Consider the following 20399-nt stretch of genomic DNA (forward strand, 5'->3'; position numbering starts at 1 on the left):
AGAATGAGAAGATGAAGCTTTTATATCTCGCCATCACAGAAAAACAGAACAAAGACCAGGACGAATCAGAATGAGCCCGCATTGACCTCTCTTGCCGAGCAGCCTGGGGGAAGATCCTCAGGACCTCGGCGTGCAGAGCCTCCAGCCGGGCCAGGCTCTTCAGCTTCATCTCCAGCAGGTAGTCTCTGCCGAACTTGCTCTTCAGATGCTGGATGGAGCCGATACACCTGGAGGTGAGAGGAGGGTCAGCCGGCAGGGGAAGCGAGGGGAAACCCACTGCTGGGGACGCGGGGCCCTGGGACCAGGGCAGCCGGCCAGCCCAGCTCCACGCAGAGACCACCGTGTCGGGGAGATGCCCTCACTCAGAGCGCGCCCGGGGACCCACCCACCTCAGGCTCCCGGACACCATGACGGCCACGCGGTCGCACACGGCCTCCGCCTCGGCCATGGAGTGGGTGGTCAGCAGGGCGCCCCTCGCCGTGTTTCTAACGGAGGCCCGGATCAGCTGCCTGAAGTGAGGCCAAGGAAAATAAACATCAACCAGTGGGGATGCTCCAGACGGTGTGAAAATAACATAACGGCGTTTCCACGGGCACTGATGAAACAAAGAGCGAATTCAGATTCACTCCTCAAAGACAGGAGGTTCGCAGGGACAACGGGCATGGAAAGAACCAAGCAAACAGGGTGTCTCACTCGGAGCAGGGCTTCGGCTGAATGCAGGGAATGATAGTGGGTACAAGCTTGTCTACAGGGACGCTGCACTTCAATAATATTTATGAGAAGGCAGTAGGAGGAAAGAGGAGACCTTATGTAAAAGCATGATGATAATGACATATGCCCCAAAGCCCAGAATGACAGATTTTAGAAAATTCTTCAAGTGATTGGAGAATATATTGAGTATAATCTATAACAAATTTTTGAATCATTATATTGTACAACTGAAACTAATATCATATTATACATCAATTATACTTCAATAAAAGATTTTGTAAATAAGATAAAATGAATAATTTGCATGTCAAAAAAGAGAATACATGAATTTATTCTTCCCTCCATAAGAATTATGTATCGGGTGATGTTGCAAAAGATTTAAACTTAATAATAGATTGATCTGATTAAATATAAAAGTGAGTCTTGAATACTTCCCTGGAAGAGCTAAGATGAAAATGAAATTTTTAGAGTGAGGATTGAGTTACAATTACCTTTTTCTCCTTAATAAAAACTGGATGTGATATGACATCAGGATTTTTTTCTTCATACTGTTTTTTTCTGGTAATGTGGACATCTTTCCCTTTATAAACAACGGTTTAATTTTTTTTTCTTTTTTTATTGCGTCAAGGACATTTTTAGTGGGAAATTTCAGACTTCCAAATGACAACTGCAAAGCGGTTGCTTAGGTGCATTCATACAAGTGAGTCCAAGGGGAAGGACATCTGTCAGCACAGGAAAAATCTCCACTCTCACCACTGGGTCTAACATAACCAGCAGTGTTTTTGAGGGTCAGCTGTTACAGGTGACACACTCGCTCAGGGGTGCCCCGACGCCCCTCACCACATCTGCAGCTGCCCCTCGGGGTCCATCCCTGTGCTTGGCTCGTCCAGGAGCAGCAGGCCCGGGCTCCCCAGGACGCTCAGCGCGAAGCTCAGCTGCAACAGAGAGGAGCCGCGTCGGCGCCGGCCTTGGGGCGCGCAGGGCAGGGGGCGGGGGGCCCTCCCTACCTTTCTCTTGGCCCCCTCGGGTAAGGCCTTGGCGGGGAGCGCCATCTGGTCCTGCAGCTTCAGCGCATCCGCCAGCCTGTGGGAAGCAGGGGGAGTCAAACCCGCAGCACCCTGCTCAGGGCGGGGGATGCGTGGGGGAGAACCAGCAAGTCAGAACAGATGCAGAGAGTTTAAATGAGGCTCAGAGTGATCCTAAAAGTGAAACCACCTAGGGGGTTTTATGAACCCTTCTTGGCAGCCAGACTCATATCTGCAGTGCTTTCTTTCTGTACTGAGAACAGTGAGTATATGATCCTATATGATCGTGCAAAGATCCTGCAATCCCACACTAGGGCAGACATCCAAAAAAGACAAAAACTCTCAATCTGAAACCATACATGCGGCTCTATTCACAGTAGCCAGGACATGGAAACAGCGCAAATGCCCATCAGTGCTCAACTGGGTTAGGAAGGTGTGGTGCACACAGCAATGGGAGATTACTCAGCCGTAAGAAAGAATGAAATATTGTCACTTTCAGCAATGCACATAGGTCGAGAGAAATTAGTGTGAAGTAAGTCAGACAAAGGCAAATAGTATATAATGTCGCTTATATGTAGAATCTAAAAATATAATACAAATGATTCCATATACAAAACAGAAATAGGCTCACAGAGCTAGAGAAACAAACTTACGGTTACCAAAGGGGAAAGGGGTGAGGGGCGGGATAAATCAGGACTTTGGGTTTAACAGGTACAAACTACTATACGTAAAATAGCTATGCAACAAGGATTCGCTGTATAACACAGGGGACTGTATTCAGTATCTTGTAATAGCCCATGATGGAAAAGAATCTGAAAAAAAATATGGCTGAGTCACTTTGTTGTATACCTGAAACTAACACCGTATTGTAAGTCAACTATACATCAGTTAAGAAATAATAACGCGTGGCCTTTTTCTCTCCAGGCTTAAAGAGAGCAAAAACACTGAACTGGGGTCTAGACGATCAACAAGTATGGAGCTATCAGCCCGCCTCATCCTGTGTGAAGGTGTCTCAGCCCAGGTGGGGAGCAGGTGATGCCCTGCTACGCACCTGGTGATAGCAGCTGCGGCATCCGCCCTCTGCAGCCCTTTCACAGCGGCCGACACCTCGAGGTGCTCCCTCACCGTCAGGCCGGGCCACAGCGCGCTCTCCTGGGGGCAGTACCCCAGGAACCCCGAGGGCACCCCTCCGCTGCCCCCTGCGAGCAGCACCTGTAGAGACAAGGTCATTCTCACATTCCCTCCAAAACCATGTGTGTAGGCACTGAGCGTTATTTCAGTGGTGTCCTCCTGCTCACACAGGGCCAAGAGTCCAGAAGTGAGCGGGTGATCGCTGGCTCTGGGGAAATGATGGTTGAAAACAAAAAGGCAGACCCTCCACACTGTTGCAGGACAGGTTCTCTATCACAGTTTGGACTTCGTTACCAAGTCCATGAAAGAATTCAAGGTCGCTTATTTGGTTGTCCAATTGTTGTTTAGTCACTAATCGTGTCTGACTCTTTGTGACCCCACGGACTCTAGCCCTCCAGGCTCCTCTGTCCATGGAATTTCCCAGGCGAGAATACTGGAGTGAGTTGCCATATCCTCCCCCAGGGGATCTTCCCGATCCAGGGATCCAACCGAGTCTGTCTCCTGCATTGGCCGGCAGATTCTTTACCACTGAGCCACCTGGTAAGCCTGGCTGTCCAATGCTTGACTTCATTTACTGATCCAAACATCCATAGGAGCAGGTATTTATTGAAGACTCTGTTTTTCCAAAGTTAAAACTGTTACAATTACGGGGTATTTCACAAGTATATTGTGAAGATTAAATAAGCTAGTCTTTTCCAGCCCTCCTGCCAGGGGACACGTGGCCCGTACGGAGACACTTGTGTTGTCCTGATGGAGAATCTAGGGGGTTGAGGCCAAGGATGCTGCTAAATATCCCACAATGCACGGGACAGCCCTTCATAATAAGAATGATCTGGTCCAAAATGACACTGGTGTCAGACTGTTGACCAACCACTGTGCCAAAATGGAATAAAGGCTTAAAAGCATGGATGGACCTAGAGATTGTCATACTGAGTGAAGTAAGACAGACAAGGAGGAATATCGTATGACATTATGTGTAGAAGCTAAAAAGAAATGATACAAATGAACTAATTTAAAAACAGAAACCTCAGATACGCAGATGACACCACCATTATGGCAGAAAGCGAAGAACTAAAGAGCCTCTTGATGAAAGTGAAAGAGGAGAATGAAAAAATTGGTTTAAAGCTCAACATTCAGAAAACTAAGATCATGGCATCCAGTCCCATCACTTCATGGCAAATAGATGGGGAAACAATGGAAACAGTGAGAGACTATTTTTTTAAGCTCCAAAATCACTGCAGATGGTGACTGCAGCCATGAAATTAAAAGACACTTGCTCCTTGGAAGAAAACCTGTGACCAACCTAGACAGCATATTAAAAAGTAGAGACATTACTTTGCCAACAAAGGTCCATCTAGTCAAGCCTATGGTTTTTCCAGTGGTCATGTATGGCTGTGAGAGTTGGACTGTGAAGAAAGCTGAGCGCTGAAGAATTGATGCTTGGTGTTGGAGAAGACTCTTGAGAGTCCTTTGGACTGTTGGACTGCAAGGAGATCCAACCAGTCCATCCTAAAGGAAATCAGTCCTGAATATTCATTAGAAGGACTGATGCTGAAGCTGAAACTGCAATAACTTGGCCACCGGATGCAAAGAACTTACTCATTGGAAAAGACCCTGATGCTAAGAAAGACTGAAGGTGGGAGAAGGGGACGACAGAGGATGAGATGGTTGGATGGCATCACCGACCCGATGGAAATGAGTCTGAGTAAACTTGGGGAGTTGGTGATGGACAGGGAAGCCTGGCGTGCTGCAGTCCATGGGGTCACAAAGAGTCGGACACAACTGAGTGACTGCACTGAACTGATAAATAGAAACAGACGCACAGATGCAGAAAAAAACTTACGGTCGCCAGGGGGATGGGCTGGGGGAAGGGATAGTTAGGGAGTTTGGGATGGACACACACACGTGGCTATGCTTAGAGTGGATAACCGACAAGGACGTGCTGTACAGCACAGGGGACTCTTCAGTGTTACGTGGCAGCCTGGATGGGAGGGAATCTGGGGGAGAAGGGATACATGTGTATGCATGGCTGAGTCCCTTTGCTGTTCACCTGAAACTATCACAACATCGTTAATTGGCAATGTGAAATAAAAAGATATTTTTTAAGTTTAAAAAAAGAGAAGATAAACAACAAAAACAAGCATCCTGGCCCCTCAAACCCCAACATGTCCCCAGGGCCAAACCTGAGAAATCCTGAACTAAGGTAAATGGAAACTTCTCAGCACTAGTCTGGAACACAGGAATCAATAAATACATGCATTTATTATTTTTATGGGCCGGATACCGTGCCATATAATAATAACAACAGGTATGTGTACCAGTGCTTACATTTTCTGTGTTTTAAATTATTTTGGCCTCAGAAAAACCCGACCTGACTGGGGCGTTAGCTGGATAGTCCTGTTTCACACATGAGGAAACAAACAAGCCTCGTTTGTTGGGATCGTGCAGGAGGCCGTTCGAGGTGGAGCTGGGAGTGGGAACTGGGGCCTGCCCTGGGAAGGCAGGCCGGAGACGTCAGGGCTGTGTCGTCTCTGCCCGGGACTGAGGAGGAGAGCCCTCACTAACCTGGCCTCCTAGAACTTTCACTCTAGAGAGAGAAACAGGAAACACATCAGCAAGCACGCATGTGAGTGAATCGCAGCGCCTGCTGACCGCTTTCAGGGCAATAAAGGTGTTAGCCCCGAGTGTCACAGGGAAAGGCCTCTGGGGATGTGGATTTTAAAGTGATGAGAAGGAGATGAGCAGACACTCTAAGAGCCGAGGGCAGAGCGCTCCAGCCCCGGGAGAGTCCACCCCAGGGTCTCACAGTGGGAAGACCACCAAAGGCTAGTGGGAGCCAAGGTCATCAACAGAGCCCAGACCCTCCAGGGCCTTTCTCGGCCCCGGTGAAGGTTCTGCACGCACTCCGGCTGCGGGGTTATAAGCAGGGTGATGGCACGAGCACTTCCGCATTTTTCTAAGGACCACCCTGGCTGCCGAGGAGTGAGAGGGGAAGGGAGACCAAGGGCACCATCAGCTTCTCGTGGTGAGCATGCTCTCTGGCCTTCGCCTTCTGACCAGTGTCAACAGCGTCTGCCCTCCAGACGTGTGATACTGTGGGTCTTCCTTGGTGGCCTGGGGGCTGAGACTCTGCCCCTAACGTGGGGGGCCCAGGTTCAATCCCTGAACCTGGGATTGCACCCTATAACTTCAGGTTCAATCCCCGAATCCCTGTTTGATGCTGCAACTAAGAGCCATTGCAGATAAATAAATAAATATTATTAAAAAAAGAACAACAAAAAAGACAAAGTTGCAATCCTTCAATCCTCTGTCCATTACTTTACACAACTTGGCCCAGGCATAGCACCCCACTGTATTCATATACTATTGTGGTTTTTTGCTTTGGAACATGGACAATTTTTCACTAATCTAAGAGTTCTATTTTCTGAATAAATCCTGGATCTTGGCAGTCTGATTCAGCAAATTCTCAGGATACATAAGTTTAAAAAAGAAAAAAAGAAAGACTTTTGACCGTGAACAAAGCTAATGTTTAGCTTTACTTTCCCAAATGTTTCCTGTGAGTGTGTCTATTTTTCACTCAGTAGAAGGCATAGAATAGATAACACACAGGCTTCGGTGCCTAACTATTTTTGGAATTAAGGGGAGACATTTTTCATTAACCCTCTTCATTCAATGCATAAATAAGAATGATTAATAAGAAAGGACCAGATATGTATTTTTGAGATTGGCATCTGCAGTCACTGGGAACGCTTCTTCTGGCAGCACTGACGAGCGTATTTCTGCGTGTTTACTCACCTGCCCTGCGGTCGGTCTCGTGTCTCCAGTTATCATCTTGATGGTTGTGCTTTTACCGGCTCCGTTGTGTCCCAAGAGCCCTATGACTTCCCCTGAAAGAAACAGGTACACTCAGAATTATCCCTGCAAATTGTTACAATAAAAGTAATACAAATGCTCTTTCATGGCTCACCATGTGTCAAACCATAGTCATTATTTCACTTATTCTTCGCACACACACCTGAGTGCTGTCACTAGCTTCATTTTGCAGGCAAGGAAATGGAGATGCAAAGAGAATTGAGAATAAAATGACCAGGGTCATGCAGCCAATCTGAGGTTGAGCTGGAATCTGAAGCGCATTTTGCATTTAACCAACACGCTGCAGAACATGCTATTTGTGAGGATGGATGCACTGCGGTACCCCAGGGGGTTCCTTCCTGGGAACGAATCCCTGTTGTGAAATTAATTATATTACTTAAAAAATAAGCCCAGCCTTCTTAACAGAAGGACCGCCTCCTTTTTGGTCATTGTTCTCATCGTTGCTTTTTTCTGTGTGTCTGTCTGAATGGAACAGAACTGTCTTCCTATGCAAGGAAACACCATTGTAATTATAGCTGAGATTTTCCACAGGCTGGCTCGGCCGTAGCCTGTGGAGGAGGGCTGGCTGCCCTCCGGGTTCATCTGCAGACAGTCCCGGATTCAGACCCTCCCAGGCCCTTCAGGAGACCTCACAGTCACGGGTCAAGACGGCTTTGCCAGCAGAACGACTGGTTCCCACCTTTTTTCACGCAGAAAGAGACGTTTCTTGTGGCTACTTTTTTCTTCCTCTTGGCAAAACAGTTTTTCTTTCTGCCTGCATATTCCTTCCGTAGACAGCTGGCCACAATGGCAGGTTTCTGGAAAGGCAAGGAAAGTCCGATGCAGCTTCATTCTCACCGTGAAACGAGCGCGTGTCCCCTCCTCCCCGGGTCCAGATCTCTCCTGCTAGATGCCATGAGTCAGACCAGCCCTCCCCCCTAGAAACTGCCATTTTCCAGCAAACTGCCCCAGTCTTGTACATCCCTTCAGGGAAAAGACATCTGTACTGCAGCACACGATTCCTGCTTGCTGTTCCTCCGAAAACTGGAATAGAGACATCCACCCAACCAGTAGGTCTGTGAAGAGGTGTGTTCATGTACACACACCCACAGGCACACAAACACACACATAGACACACAAACAGACGCATCCGGCCACACAAAGACATACACACCTCAGAGGAACTCTCTGCCCTGAACTGCAGTGAACTGTACTCAGTTTAGAAAACTTTCAATGTCTCGCTTTGGTTTTGTGATGATTAGCTTTATTTGCCAAAACTACGACTCTGAAAAAGGCATGAAGAAGTCAGTGTGTGTGTGTTTCCTCGGTTTTCCCATCTTTGTGGGCACTGCATACTCACAGAAGTCAAACGATGGGCTCCATGTGTAAGGACTAAAGAACCTCACATGTTTTCGGAAAAGACAGACTGCGCACTGGCCCCCCTGCCCGGACAGAGTCAAGTGCCCTATGTGTGATTTCACGGCTCTACCTCCTCCGCGTCCGGGGCGGCCACGGCGTCTGCTGTTCGCCTTCTTTCCGTCTGGACGTCTTCATCCTCCCCTTCGGGTTTCTCTGGGTTTGCAAAAATAGCACTGCTCCTTGGCGAAATTCTAAAAGCAAAACAGTGCAAATCTAAGAGGTTTCCAGTGGGAAACGTGCCCCCAAATGGTGAATTTTGTATGTACTGCGATCAATTATTTGGACAGATTGAGTAGCTGTGGGGCTCCCTTTGTGGCTCAGATGGTAGAGAATCCACAGCAGACTCTCTAAGTTTCCAGTCGACACTGTTCTCCTTTCAAACAGCCTTGCTCCCATCAGTGATGCTACTTTCGCTTCAGCCTGGCTTTTTGCCTGAGCATAACGCTCCTTATCCGTCGTGACGTCTCTGGAAAAGGATTTGGAGGCAGGGCTGCCCGTGAAAGGAACCTAGGAACTGTAATTTTAGCACAGACACTTCAGAATTCTGAGGCTTCGTGGCAACACCAGACCAAAATGCTTATCATCGGAGGCATGACCTTCAGAACGCAGGACTCGGACTCACCACTAACTGAGCACCATCGCTTCTTGGGAATGTGTGTCAGAATTACCCTTTTCCGACTGCTACCAACCGAATCCTCTCCTCCATCGTCCCACACCTCTGGTTACAGCTGCTCCCAAACTTCCACTGGCAGCCGATGCCCTAAAACAGAGCTGTCTCCCTGCCGCTCTCCTGCTCTGCTCGCTTAAGCTGGACTTGAGCTTGATTCCTCTTCTGAGTAAGGCAAGGTTTTCAAAGCACATCTGTCTTCATCTTGCACCGTGTAACTTTCAAAACCCTCCCTAAGCTTCTCCACCCAAGACCCTCCAGTACCGAGCTTCCGGTTTTCATGGTCCTGCAATACAGGCCTCCAAGTTCGTTCCAGCGGCCTTCTCAAATCTGCAGAAGGAGGTGTTTTTCCAACTCTCATCCTTTCGCTCAGCTACTCCTCCTTCCTGGATGCCTAGACTTATCCAACTGCTTGCATAGATGTGCCCAGGCGTTGGTGATGGACAGGGAAGCCTGGCCTGCTGCAGTCCATGGGGTCACAAAGGTCGGACACGACTGAGTGGCTGAACAACAACTCTACACAGTCCCTTTAGAACAATTCTACACAACACTTTCTATGCAATTAATTAGACATATTAAAATGTCTTTAAACAATGAGTATTAAAATAAGACGTGAAATAGTATTTGAATTTTCTTAACCTGAACACAGGATCCCTTCTCATTGGTTTCTTCCTAAATTTCATTTCCAGACATCGTAAGATAAAGAGGAAAATGAAGAAATGAAGGTAAGGCTGGGGAGAGAAAGACAATCACCATGAGCATCAGTACAAGAGCAACTCCCATATTGGAACTGATTTAAGGAGCTTGACCATGTACAAGGTTTTTAAGGATTTGGTAACATTTTCACAAGATTGAAAGATAATATCGTTAATATTTTATGAAGCTCTCCTAGTCTGTGTTACTGTACTTAAGAGAAATCATGACAGAAATAGTAAGCTGGGCTTCCCTGGTGACTCAGTGGGGAAGACTCTGCCGGCCAGCGCAGGGGACATGGGTTCGATCCCTGATTTGGGAAGATCCCACATGCCACAGGGAAGCTGAGCCCGGGAACCACAGCTCACTCAGTTCTGAGAGCTCAGAGCCCGTGCTCCACCACGAGAGAAGCCGGGGCAGTGAGGAGCCCACACGGCACAGCTAGAGCGCGGCCCCAGCTCTGCAACAAGAGAGAGCCCATGCAGGCTTCTCTGTTTATTTTTAAGTAAATAAATAAAATTATTGTAAGAAAAGAAAATAATGAGTTGATACTAGCACTACCCACAGCACTGAGAGTTCGGGCTTCCCACTCAGTGTCAGACGATGAGTATTAACTAGTGGCCAGATGCCGGAAGTCAGGAATTAAAACTGTTCATTTAACACAGAGCATACAAAGCTGTCCCCTCAGGCAAGAACATTTAATGAAAGCATCTTCTTACGATTAGCAATGTCAGAAATGCAACCTGTTGTTCTGAAGCCCCCAAGTAATCCACAGAGTCGGGAGAAATCTGTGAAACGAGGAGAAAGGGGTGTTTAGATGCACCTTGATCTGTGTGTGAATCTCTTCCCACAAAAAATGATGCCCATTAAACGACTCGCCTGCATTCTACGTGAGTTATCTTCTACATCGGGTAAGAGTCAGTTCCTAACTGTGCACCTTCCTTGCTTCCAAGGTCACTTGGCGACCTACCTGCCCACCTGAGTTTGGCTGTAGCTCAGATGCGTCTGTGCAGGAGTGAGCAGGATTTGCTCTGCTGGCAGAAACCTGGGTGGTGCTGTGGGACCCACTGAAGCCAAGGGCAAGACGTGCCTGGACTTACCCCCTGCCCGCTGCCTTTCTCGCCACACCTGTGCTATAGAACCATCGCGCTGCTCTGTCACCCGCTCCCCCTGCTCTGGGGAACACCTGTGACCGTCCCTTCGCCTGGGCTTTCACCTGCACACACTCAAAGGTGTGGTTTCCATCAGCACTATCTAAAAGGTCTCCCAGCGCTTTTGTGAATGAGGGGCAAAGGATCTGTTTTGTTTCTCGAGCTGTCTTTCCCAAGACTTCTTTTCTGAGCATCTTTAATCTGATGTAGTAAATCTCTAACCAACACAGCCATCCACCATCTAAGATGATTGTTTTCATATTGGATGACCTGCCAGGATCCTGACGTCATCTTGCTAACATCCAAGGACTGGATCATATGCAAAATCGACTTCAGGCTCCCTGGTCTTTGCCCTGTCTGCCACCAATTTTATTCTGAGCATCTTTTCTCTATAATTTGGAGTTGGTGACGCTCCACCCACCACTCCTCTGTCCACAGACCCCCTCCTTGTCTCCTCCCCTTCCTCATTCCCGAGCTTAGACGCCACGGTCCGTTGTCATGAGCTCTCTTTATACAGAAACGCTGCCCCTGACCCTTTGCTTCAACTCATCTGGCAAAACCCTAACCCTGGTCAAACCTAATTCTCCACGTCTCCTGAGTTACACAAGAGAAGCAGACAAGATGACAGAAACTTAACTCTGCTGACTTCACTTGGAAAGTAGGGTCGGGGGGGTCCTCTGGCACTGTCTCCGTTCTGCTGACCTGCCCTCTGAAACAATTTTTCACATCTTTTCTTCTATCTTCAAAGTCCCAAGACCTCCCTTCACTTCACTCAGATGATAATTTACCCTTTCTCCCTAAGAAAGGAGAATATTTCAGTTTCCATATGCTCTGGTCATGATCGTTTTTTTCCTGTGGCTTTTTTTTTTTTTTTAAATTGGACCCGGCAAAGATCAGTATCATCTCTTTACAATGTTGTGTTGGTTTCTGCCAGCCAATGGAGTGAATCAGGTATACGAATATGCATACATCCCCTCCCTGTTGATCCACCCCCCTCCCCAGCCCACCCTCTAGGTCCTCACAGAGCACTGAGCCGACCTCCCTGTGCAGCTTCCCGCTAGCTCGCTGTCCTACGCGCGCTGGTGTGTACTGTCAACGCCACTCTCTCGACTTGCCCCACCCTTCCCGTCCCACCACCGCCCCGCCTCTCCGTCTGCGTCTGGAAGACTCCCGCTTTAGTGACAGGAGCCCTCCCACCCCACACAGCTTGCGCTCTCTATGCCATCTTTTCCCAGATCTTCAAGGACTTGGCTTCCAAGCTACTCCATCTTTCTTTCATCTAAAATTTCTCTCACATCAGCACAGAATCTCCTTTCTTAAACCTAAATCTAATCTCACTCATCCACCCTTCCATCTCAGTGCTACTCTTTTCAGCAAAGCTCCTAGAACTATGTGTCTATGACCACCTCACTAGCTCTTCACTCTGCATTATATACTAAGCTCGCTCCTTCTAAGCTTTGTGTCCACCCTTCCACTGAAACCTGTCTTGTGAACATCACCAAGGACTCTAATCTGGTCCAGCCCAGCAGTTTCTTCTCAATTATCATCTTTCTAGACCGCTCATTAGACGAATCCCTCCATCCTTTTTGAAGTATGCTTTGTTGCCATCCGACACACATCCTTATTTACCCTAAGTGTTCAGGGTGGGTTTGAGAGATGAGATTCTGGTGCACAAATTTCCTCCTTTTTTCCTCATCCCTCACAGGCTCCTTCTTAAACTGGTTTGTGGAGTCCTCCTCTTCCCAATCTTTAAAGTCTGTAGTTCAAAGCCAAATGCTTCATCTTCTTTTCAATCTAACAACGCTTACTCTGTAGATTATACAAGCTAGTCCTGTGGCTTTAAACATCACTCACAAGCATGTGAATCTCAGGGGTTCAGCTTTTGTTTTGAACACACACACTGAGTTTCAGGCTCCTATGTCAAGTGACCACTTGCCATTTCCCACCGCACGTCTCTTAGGAACCTTAAACTTCGTGTGTCTGGAACGAATAGCAAAAGGGCATCTCTGCCACCTCCCAGTAGGCCCTTTGCCCCCAGGTGTGAGGGTGACCAAGAGAACTGCAAAATTCCACCACTGTGCCTTTGCCTCTGATCTTGATAAAGAATGGCGGGGCTTCCTCCTGAAGGAGAGTGTGACCCTCGCCTGTGGGAAGTGAAGTGATCTTCTGAAGACAGGCATTGAATGCTGACCAGCTGAGGGGTCTACGTACGTTGTATCATATCCAAGGTTTTCTCCAACGGCAGCACATTTCATGAGCCCAGAACAGACGTGAAATTACTCACCTCAGAAAAAATGAGTTGAACACCAATCAGTGTGAACGGTGGTATTAATATGGTGCAGAGAAACAGCCCTAGGAATCCGTATTCATTCAGATAATTAGCAACAATGGTGAAGAAGGTGACCTAAAATAAAAAGAGCATAGTTTGAGCAAAGTATAACATTCTGAAAGCAATATTAATTTACCACCATGCTTACTACAAAGATTGAAATATACATTCTCAGAACTATTAAAAATAGTTTAAAAATAAAGTAACATGCGCCACACGCGTACTTACAACTAAGAAGAAAAATGACCAAATGCCACTGTTCTTCCTCCCGTGGCGGAAAATGAATGAAATCACATACGTCAGGAGAACAAGAGATGAGACATAGCCAATTATACACAGGGTCTGAAAATAGAAATACTACAGTCACCTAAGGTAAATGCTATCTAAGTACATATTTATATTTAAACCCTACAGCAAGGAGATCAAACCAGTCAATCCTAAAGGAGATCAACCCTGAATATTCACTGGAAGGACTGTTGCTGAAGCTCTAATACTTGGGCCACCTGATGCGAAGAGCCGACTCATTGGAAAAGACCCTGATGCTGGGAAAGATTGAAGGCAGGAGAAGGGGACGACAGAGGATGAGATGGTTGGATGGTATCACTGACTCAATGGACATGAATCTAAGCAAACTCCTGGAGATAGTGATGGACAGGGAAGCCTGGCGTGCTGCAGTCCATGGGGTTGCAAAGAGCTGGACACGACTTAGGGACTGAACAACAAGTTAAACTCAGCTTTCCAGATCTAAGCTGTAACAAACATAATGGGAGGTTCTTTGGTTGAAGATGGATAATGCAACTGCATTTATTAAAAGTAGTCTAGGAAAGCCATTTGATAACTTTTGCCACTTACCTGAACTGCCAGGCTTTGAATGATAAACACAAACTCGTCTGGGTTAAAAACATAATCCATTATTTGCATTAGAAGGAGGATCAAGAAGTACAGGGGAACGTCCACCAGCGCCTGCCCAAACCAGTAAGCGGAAGGGTAGAGGCCTGAGATCCGCAGCTGGGAGTGAACTTTTTTCTGATAAAGAAGCAAAAGAATCGTCAAAAGTTTTGAATAGTTTAGGCTGGAGAAATTGCAAATATGCAGCACAAAAGCATTCATTTCCCCTTTGTCTCTCTTATATATTATGCTAATTTAGCAAGTGACACTGTGACTTGCCCTGTTCCTATTTCAGGGGCATTGATAATGCTGTATGCCACCTTGTCTCCAGGAAGAAGGGATCTACACAGCATTGCCGTGGTGAGAAGATTCTTATTCTTTTCTTGTCAAAGCTACTGATGCCTCTGACACTTGCCTTGCAAGATGCACAGAGTTTCAAGAGAAGGAGGTGCACAATTTCCTGGAAAATTCTTAAGCTTTACACCGAATGTAAACAGCACACTTATAATTGGCATCTTGCTTTGCTTCTTTTGGGAGAAATTGCTCAAGAGAAGGAGAGTTTAAGAGCAGGGTAAGTGAAAATTAATTTGAGTCCACCAGCAGCACCTGCTGAACTTTCACAAGGCTCAGTGGTGCAGAGGGAACCCCAGCAGAGGACGCTAAGGACGTGGAGACACGAGGAGGGAACTTGTGTGGCAGGGAAGCACCATGGATGCACAGAAAGTCTACCGTGGGTTCCTGACATTCTTATAGAATCTTCACAAAAAGAAGCTTTAAAGGGACACTCTTTTCCAGCAATAAGCCAAAGTACTCTGGTGCATTGCTTAGGGCTGTTACACCGGAGAACCTCGCCTCCGTCTGGAACGGGGATGGGATGGTGTCAGCAGGGAAGTAGAACCCACCAGACAGAATCCGCGGTTCCCAGCCCGTTGATGGTACCTTCTGAGCTATCCTTCCTGAGGTCTCTCATTTAAGGCAAATAGCATATTCCGTATATTCGCCAAGCTTTTATTCAAATGGTTGACCCTCCATTGTTTAAATTAGGTGCACGATGCACATATACATGTGTGGTCATAAGACGGGGGCGGGGTCACAGGGTGTTAAGAACATAGCAATTGGGAGAGTAGCGCTGACCCATATACGCTACCGTGTGTAAGGCAGAGAGCTGGTGGGAGCTGCTGCGCAGCGCACGGAGCTCAGCTTGGGGCTCTGGGGTGACCCGGGGGGAGGGGTGGGGGAGGGGGGGATGGGGGAGGGGTGGCATGGGGAGGGAGAGGGGTGGGGGAGGGGGGAGGGGGGAGGGGTGGCGTGGGGAGGCAGAGAGCTGGCGGGAGCTTGCTGTACAGCGTGGGGAGCTCACTCGGGGCTCTGGGGTGACCCGGGGAGGGGTGGGGGAGAGGTGGCGTGGGGAGGGGAGGTTCAGGAAGGAGGGGATATGTGTGTACATGCGGCTGAATCACCTTGTAGACAGAAACCAACACAACGTGGTAAAGCGATTATACTCCAATAAAAATATAAAAGAACATATAAGGACTTTTGCTTTTTATTATCATTACTACTTAGTATAGGAAACATTTTTTTCCCTCAGGGAGGAAAATTTGAGAAATTTGACTTAATCCCTTTTGTTGCATTTTTTCTTATTGCTCAGCTTTTATTAATTGTTATTTTATATGGGAGTATAGTCGGTTGACAACGTCGTGTTGTTTCAGGCACACGGCGGAGTGATTCAGTCGTCTGTCTGCCTGTATCTACTTCATCTCACTCTCCATGTGGGTGTTACAGGGTACGGAGCAGGACACGGGCTCCATAGCTGTTCTTACTTTATGGTCACCGATGCTGCCCATGGCGATGTACGGAGTGAAGCAGGCCGCCCCAGGGATCCAGAAGAAGGCCATGCCCAGGTACTCGTGCTCGTTAGACGTGTGCTCCTGAAATCATGCCGAACACGTGGGCGGTCAGGTATGGACTTCATTTATACTATTTCTAAACCAAATCATTTCAATGCGTGAAGCGGTCTAACTACCCAGAGCACGTCCCAAGGTCCTGTTTGTTTGAAACTTCGCTTCCTTAGTCGTGTGTTACAGCGGCTGGGACATTTGAACGTGCATCCTGATTGATTCACGAAGAAGCAAACTCCATCGCATCGCATCAACTGGATACGCTCCCATGGTTAACAACGGGAGACGTAATCACACAACCTCTTCTACCCAGCACTGCGCTGACTGCATTGAGGCTGACTTTTAATAGACAGAGGTCGTGGGCTGTCAACAGAGGAGCCACTGCGGTACATTCAGAACCTGAGACCAAGTCAGTTCAGCTCAACATGTAGGAGGAATCATTTCTCTCATTCAACATAATGGAGGAAGCTCAAATGCCTTCAAAGTGCTGGCGGGTATGAATTATTGAGTAGGTAGGTGTCTGGGCTTGGAGAAAAATGGTCAGCCCACACGCCACATAAAAGCATTGAGTTAAAGCGATGCAAAGCCCTGTACAGGTTAAAGAGGGCTTTGGGTTTGGCTCGAAGCCTTGAGAGAAGTCACCTCTCATCGGTGACTGGTTGCCTCACTGCTTTGCTCATCTCTGAGGCCAGGACCCTGAGCCTTGAGAGCTGCTTACCCTCTCTCAGCCCCTCCTAAATGGAGGGCCCCTCTGAGCTCTTGCAGCAGGTCAGCACCGCCTGAACAGAGATGCACATGTGGAGATAAAGGGAAGAAATCGCACCCAGGTCTGCCTCAGCGCCTCTGATCTCTGCCTATGGTCACCCCTGCTGGCTTTCCAGATCTGGAATATCTTTAGTGTGTGTCAGTCGCTCAGTCGTGTCTGACTATTTGCGACCCCATGAACTCTAGCCTACCAGGCTCCTCTATCCATGGGATTCTTCAGGCAAGAATACTGGAGTGGGTTGCCATGCCCTCCTCCAGGGATCTTCCTGACCCAGGGATCAAACCCAGGTCTCCTGCATTGCATCAGGTTCTTTAACCTCTGAGTAACCAGGGGCCCTCTTTGGGAATGGAAAATTCACAATTAGTCTCAATGGCTGACCCCTCACACAAAACTTGGTTCATAAACATCACATTCTGTCCATGTTAGAGGACATGGACCTGCGGGCAGGGTGTGTAGAGCTCGGCCTAGAGGAGCCCACAGAGACTCCTGATGCCAGTTGGGTGGTTGGTCAGGCAGGGACATGAACGGTGGCCAGTGGGGACCCTTCAGGACACTCTGATGGACGGTTAAAGTCATGAGTGGGGTCAGAAGTGAGCTCTGTGCTTTAGACTCAAGGCAGACGGGCTTGCAGAATTGGAGCAGACCAGGAGTGGGGGCGGGGCGGGGGGGGAAATCGACAGGGTTCACGCTAAGAGAAATTATCTACACAGGTACCCCAGGCCAGCTAGGCTGGTAGGTAGCAAACATTTTGTAGTAAAGTCATTTTTTTTTTAAGTTACCACATAATTTAACTCCGAAACTAAGACACTACAGTGATAAAACTGTTACTGAATATAACTCCTTTAAAGTTTTAAAATATTTATTTGAAGATTAATGCATTTTCTTTATTATTGGTAAATTCAAACTATTTACATTTTAAATTACTGGCAAATTTAAACGATTTTAACATTAAAATGTATTCTAAGAAATGAAAGCAAATTATATTTTACTTATATTTATATATTACAAAATGTTCCTAAATAGCTGAATTTTATGAGGTAAACCCTAACTTATAGGTTCTAGACCCAGGAGACAAAGTTGTTCCGCTACCTGACTGATGGCACATTAAACAATAAAAACCCATAGAAAGCAGGATAGTGTGGCTGTCTCTCCCGCAGCCTGAGCGGACTTCTGTCCTGCAAGGCTGAGTAGGTCTTCATCTCTGGGAGGGCCGGGGGTCCAAGCTAAACCCTCCCCTAAACCACCACACAGGTCCCCTCGGTGGGGGCCACCAGGTAAGCAGAGGGGACCGGGGCAGCCACAGCTCGACGGCCGGGGGAGCCCTCAGCACCTCATCCTTGTCTTGGTCTGCGGGTCCTCCATCTGCACTCCCAGCACCCGCCGCATTTTACTCAGGAGGGGAAAGGCGTGCTCCAGACCAAGGCCACTCTCCTCTCCTCTCCACTCCAAGAGGTTAGACTGCTGAAGGGGAGGAAAGCGTGCCTCACACCACCGACAGCCCACCCCGGCCCTCACCCACGAGACTGCTGCTTACTGATGTCTTTGAACCGGACAAGAACTTGAGGTTTTGGACAGCACTGGAGTAATTTTTGACAACAGAAAGTGACCCGTGAGCTACAGAGTATGCCCAACGCATCTTTTAAAGGAGGCAGAGGGAGACTCAGCACAGAGAAGGACGTAAGCGGTGATGTGAAGATGCGGATCTGCACACCGTCACCCCCTGAGGAGGCTCTGACTCGGGACCCGGGCACGGCCGGCCAATCGTATTTTATACAAGCGCGTCTTCTGGTTCTAATTCAGCCGGTCCCTGGTCTAGTCACAGCTGAACATTCTTTAACGGAAACTTGAAGGATTCCCAAGAAAAACAGTACTAACCTCAATAATGATAGTAGGTGCAATTACCGAGCGCCTCTGGTTTTCCGTGTGCCCCACCACTTGTCTTTATAGCAACTCAGCCCCGGCTCCTCCTGCCAACATTGTCTTGTTTCCTTCTTAAGGGAGCTTTGTGATCGAGTTTTTTTTTCTTTATAATTTTTCCTGTTTGTTTTTATCTGTGGCTGTCCCGGGTCTCTGTTGCCGCACGGGCTCCTCTCCAGGTGCGGCACTCGGGCTTCTCACCGCGGCGGCTTCTCCTGCTGTGGAGCTCGGGCGCGTGGGCCCAGGGGTTGCAGCTCCCGGCTCTAGAGCACAGGCTCAGTAGTTGTGGCCCACAGATTTAGTGGCTCTGTGGCCTGTGGGATCTTCCCAGACCAGAGGTCGAACCCATATCTCTTGCATTGGCAGGCAGATTCTTATCCACTGAGCCACCACGGAAGCCCCATGATAAACTTTTTATCTGCATTTTTTTGTGGATTGTTAAACCTATACCTACAAAAGTTCGGTTGTTACAAGGTCACAAAGCCTGGCATTTAAGATGCTGGCTGTTTAACTAGGTCCCATTACTGAGGGCCACAGATGGTAACAGATCTAAGCCCAAAATTCATTATTTTTTTTCCAATTAATTGTATTTCTGTTGTTCGTTGGCCTTGTCATCCAATTAAAGTTACAATGCTTTGCAATGATTGCTAAATATTGCATGTGTATGTATACACATATGTGTGTACATATACATATATATGCTAATTTAGTTGCATATAAAACATAAACATTCGAGAATAAGTTCATAAAAACTACCCTGTTATTTCAGCATTTCAAGTATTTTCCTGAAAACGTCTCATGACCCACGAAAAGTGAGATAATACTACACTTACCTCAAAATACGTGCTTCTGTCCGTCTGAATGTGTTCTGAAGAATTAAGCATTCCAAGTAGCCCATTGCTAATGATGTCCATGAGTACAGGAAAGCAATTCAGCCTTTTGGTGTTACATGCTATAGAGAATCTGGGATCCTAAAGCATAGCAAATATGCATTCTAAGTCCTCAGCAAGCAAATACAACATTTAATGAAAGTACATGGTAGAAAAGCTTTCAAATGACGGACAACACAGGAAGGCTAAAGCCTGAGTGTCGTGAAGCATGACTCATATTATTCAACTAATTCCCAACATACGGCAAGGAGCTCAGCATTTTGATCTGTACCAGCTGCAACAGCATTAGCTGTGTGACTGTTTATGCCTAAAGTAAAACAAAATACATCACGTGATTTTTAGCAGCAACACTTGTGGCTCAGCTGGTAAAGAATCTGCCTGCAATGCGGGAGACCTGGGTTCCATCCCTGGGTTGGGAGGATCCCGGAGAAGGGAAAGGCTACCCACTCCAGTATTCTGGCCTGGAGAATTTCATGTAGGTTCAAAACTGCTGGACACGACAGAGCGACTTTCACTTTAAACACTCACTATAAAGCTCCATAACGCACCTTCACTTCAGCACAGCGGTAGGCTTTGTTTGTGATGCGTTCAGTTTACAAATAAAGAATGTGCAGAATGAATTAACCTCTAAAAATGAGAACTATCCCATCTGCTTGCGTCAGTTGGTGTGCGTTGTTCAAACCGCACGTTCCTGCCCGTCTTTGACGTGACGGGCGTCGGAGCCCGGCATACCTCGTCGTTGCCTGTCACAGTGATGGCCCCGTTGTACGATGGCTCGCTGGGGCCATTTCTTGTTCCAAGGGCGTCCACTTCTAAATCGATGTTTTGGCGCCTCAGTGAATGTATGAAGTCATCAATGCGTGACCCTACCATGCGGGTAAGATCAAAAGAAGCAAAAATGAAGTAAAACACAAAAGAGAATATTTTTTAAAACAGTAAATGATGTCACGCAAAGCATACCATAATAAGGACTCTAAGGATTTCCTTACAAAGGCAGAACCAATGCCGTGGGACTAAAATCCATTCTGGTGTCAAGGAAACGTCAAACTTGCTTTACCTACA

At 47.4% G+C, this 20399-nt stretch overlaps 1 protein-coding gene across 9 annotated transcripts in view; it reads right to left on the bottom strand.

Moving 5' to 3' along the window:
- The window catches only part of ABCA9 (ATP binding cassette subfamily A member 9), a 62871-nt gene that overhangs the window by 11368 nt on the left and 31104 nt on the right, over positions 1-20399 (bottom strand). For 8 of the 9 annotated variants that reach the window (XR_011467855.1, XM_070388983.1, XM_070388982.1 and 5 more), the window contains 16 exons: positions 20070-20203; positions 19281-19418; positions 15687-15794; positions 13831-14004; positions 13207-13320; positions 12934-13053; positions 10218-10286; positions 9445-9536; positions 8209-8329; positions 7420-7537; positions 6663-6754; positions 2788-2948; positions 1719-1794; positions 1552-1646; positions 390-509; positions 87-227 (listed from right to left, as the gene is read on the bottom strand). Coding sequence is in view for 7 of the 9 variants with exons in the window: in XM_070388983.1 (XP_070245084.1) it covers positions 87-227; positions 390-509; positions 1552-1646; positions 1719-1794; positions 2788-2948; positions 6663-6754; positions 7420-7537; positions 8209-8329; positions 9445-9536; positions 10218-10286; positions 12934-13053; positions 13207-13320; positions 13831-14004; positions 15687-15794; positions 19281-19418; positions 20070-20203 (1873 nt within the window). In the remaining 2 variants the exon portion in view is untranslated. Of the gene's footprint in view, positions 1-86; positions 228-389; positions 510-1551; positions 1647-1718; positions 1795-2787; positions 2949-6662; positions 6755-7419; positions 7538-8208; positions 8330-9444; positions 9537-10217; positions 10287-12933; positions 13054-13206; positions 13321-13830; positions 14005-15686; positions 15795-19280; positions 19419-20069; positions 20204-20399 lie in introns of those variants that run through there. The other variant, XR_011467856.1, reaches the window with a different exon arrangement.

The sequence above is a fragment of the Bos mutus genome, chromosome 19 (assembly GCF_027580195.1).
Source record: "Bos mutus isolate GX-2022 chromosome 19, NWIPB_WYAK_1.1, whole genome shotgun sequence".
Taxonomy (NCBI): Eukaryota; Metazoa; Chordata; class Mammalia; order Artiodactyla; family Bovidae; genus Bos; species Bos mutus.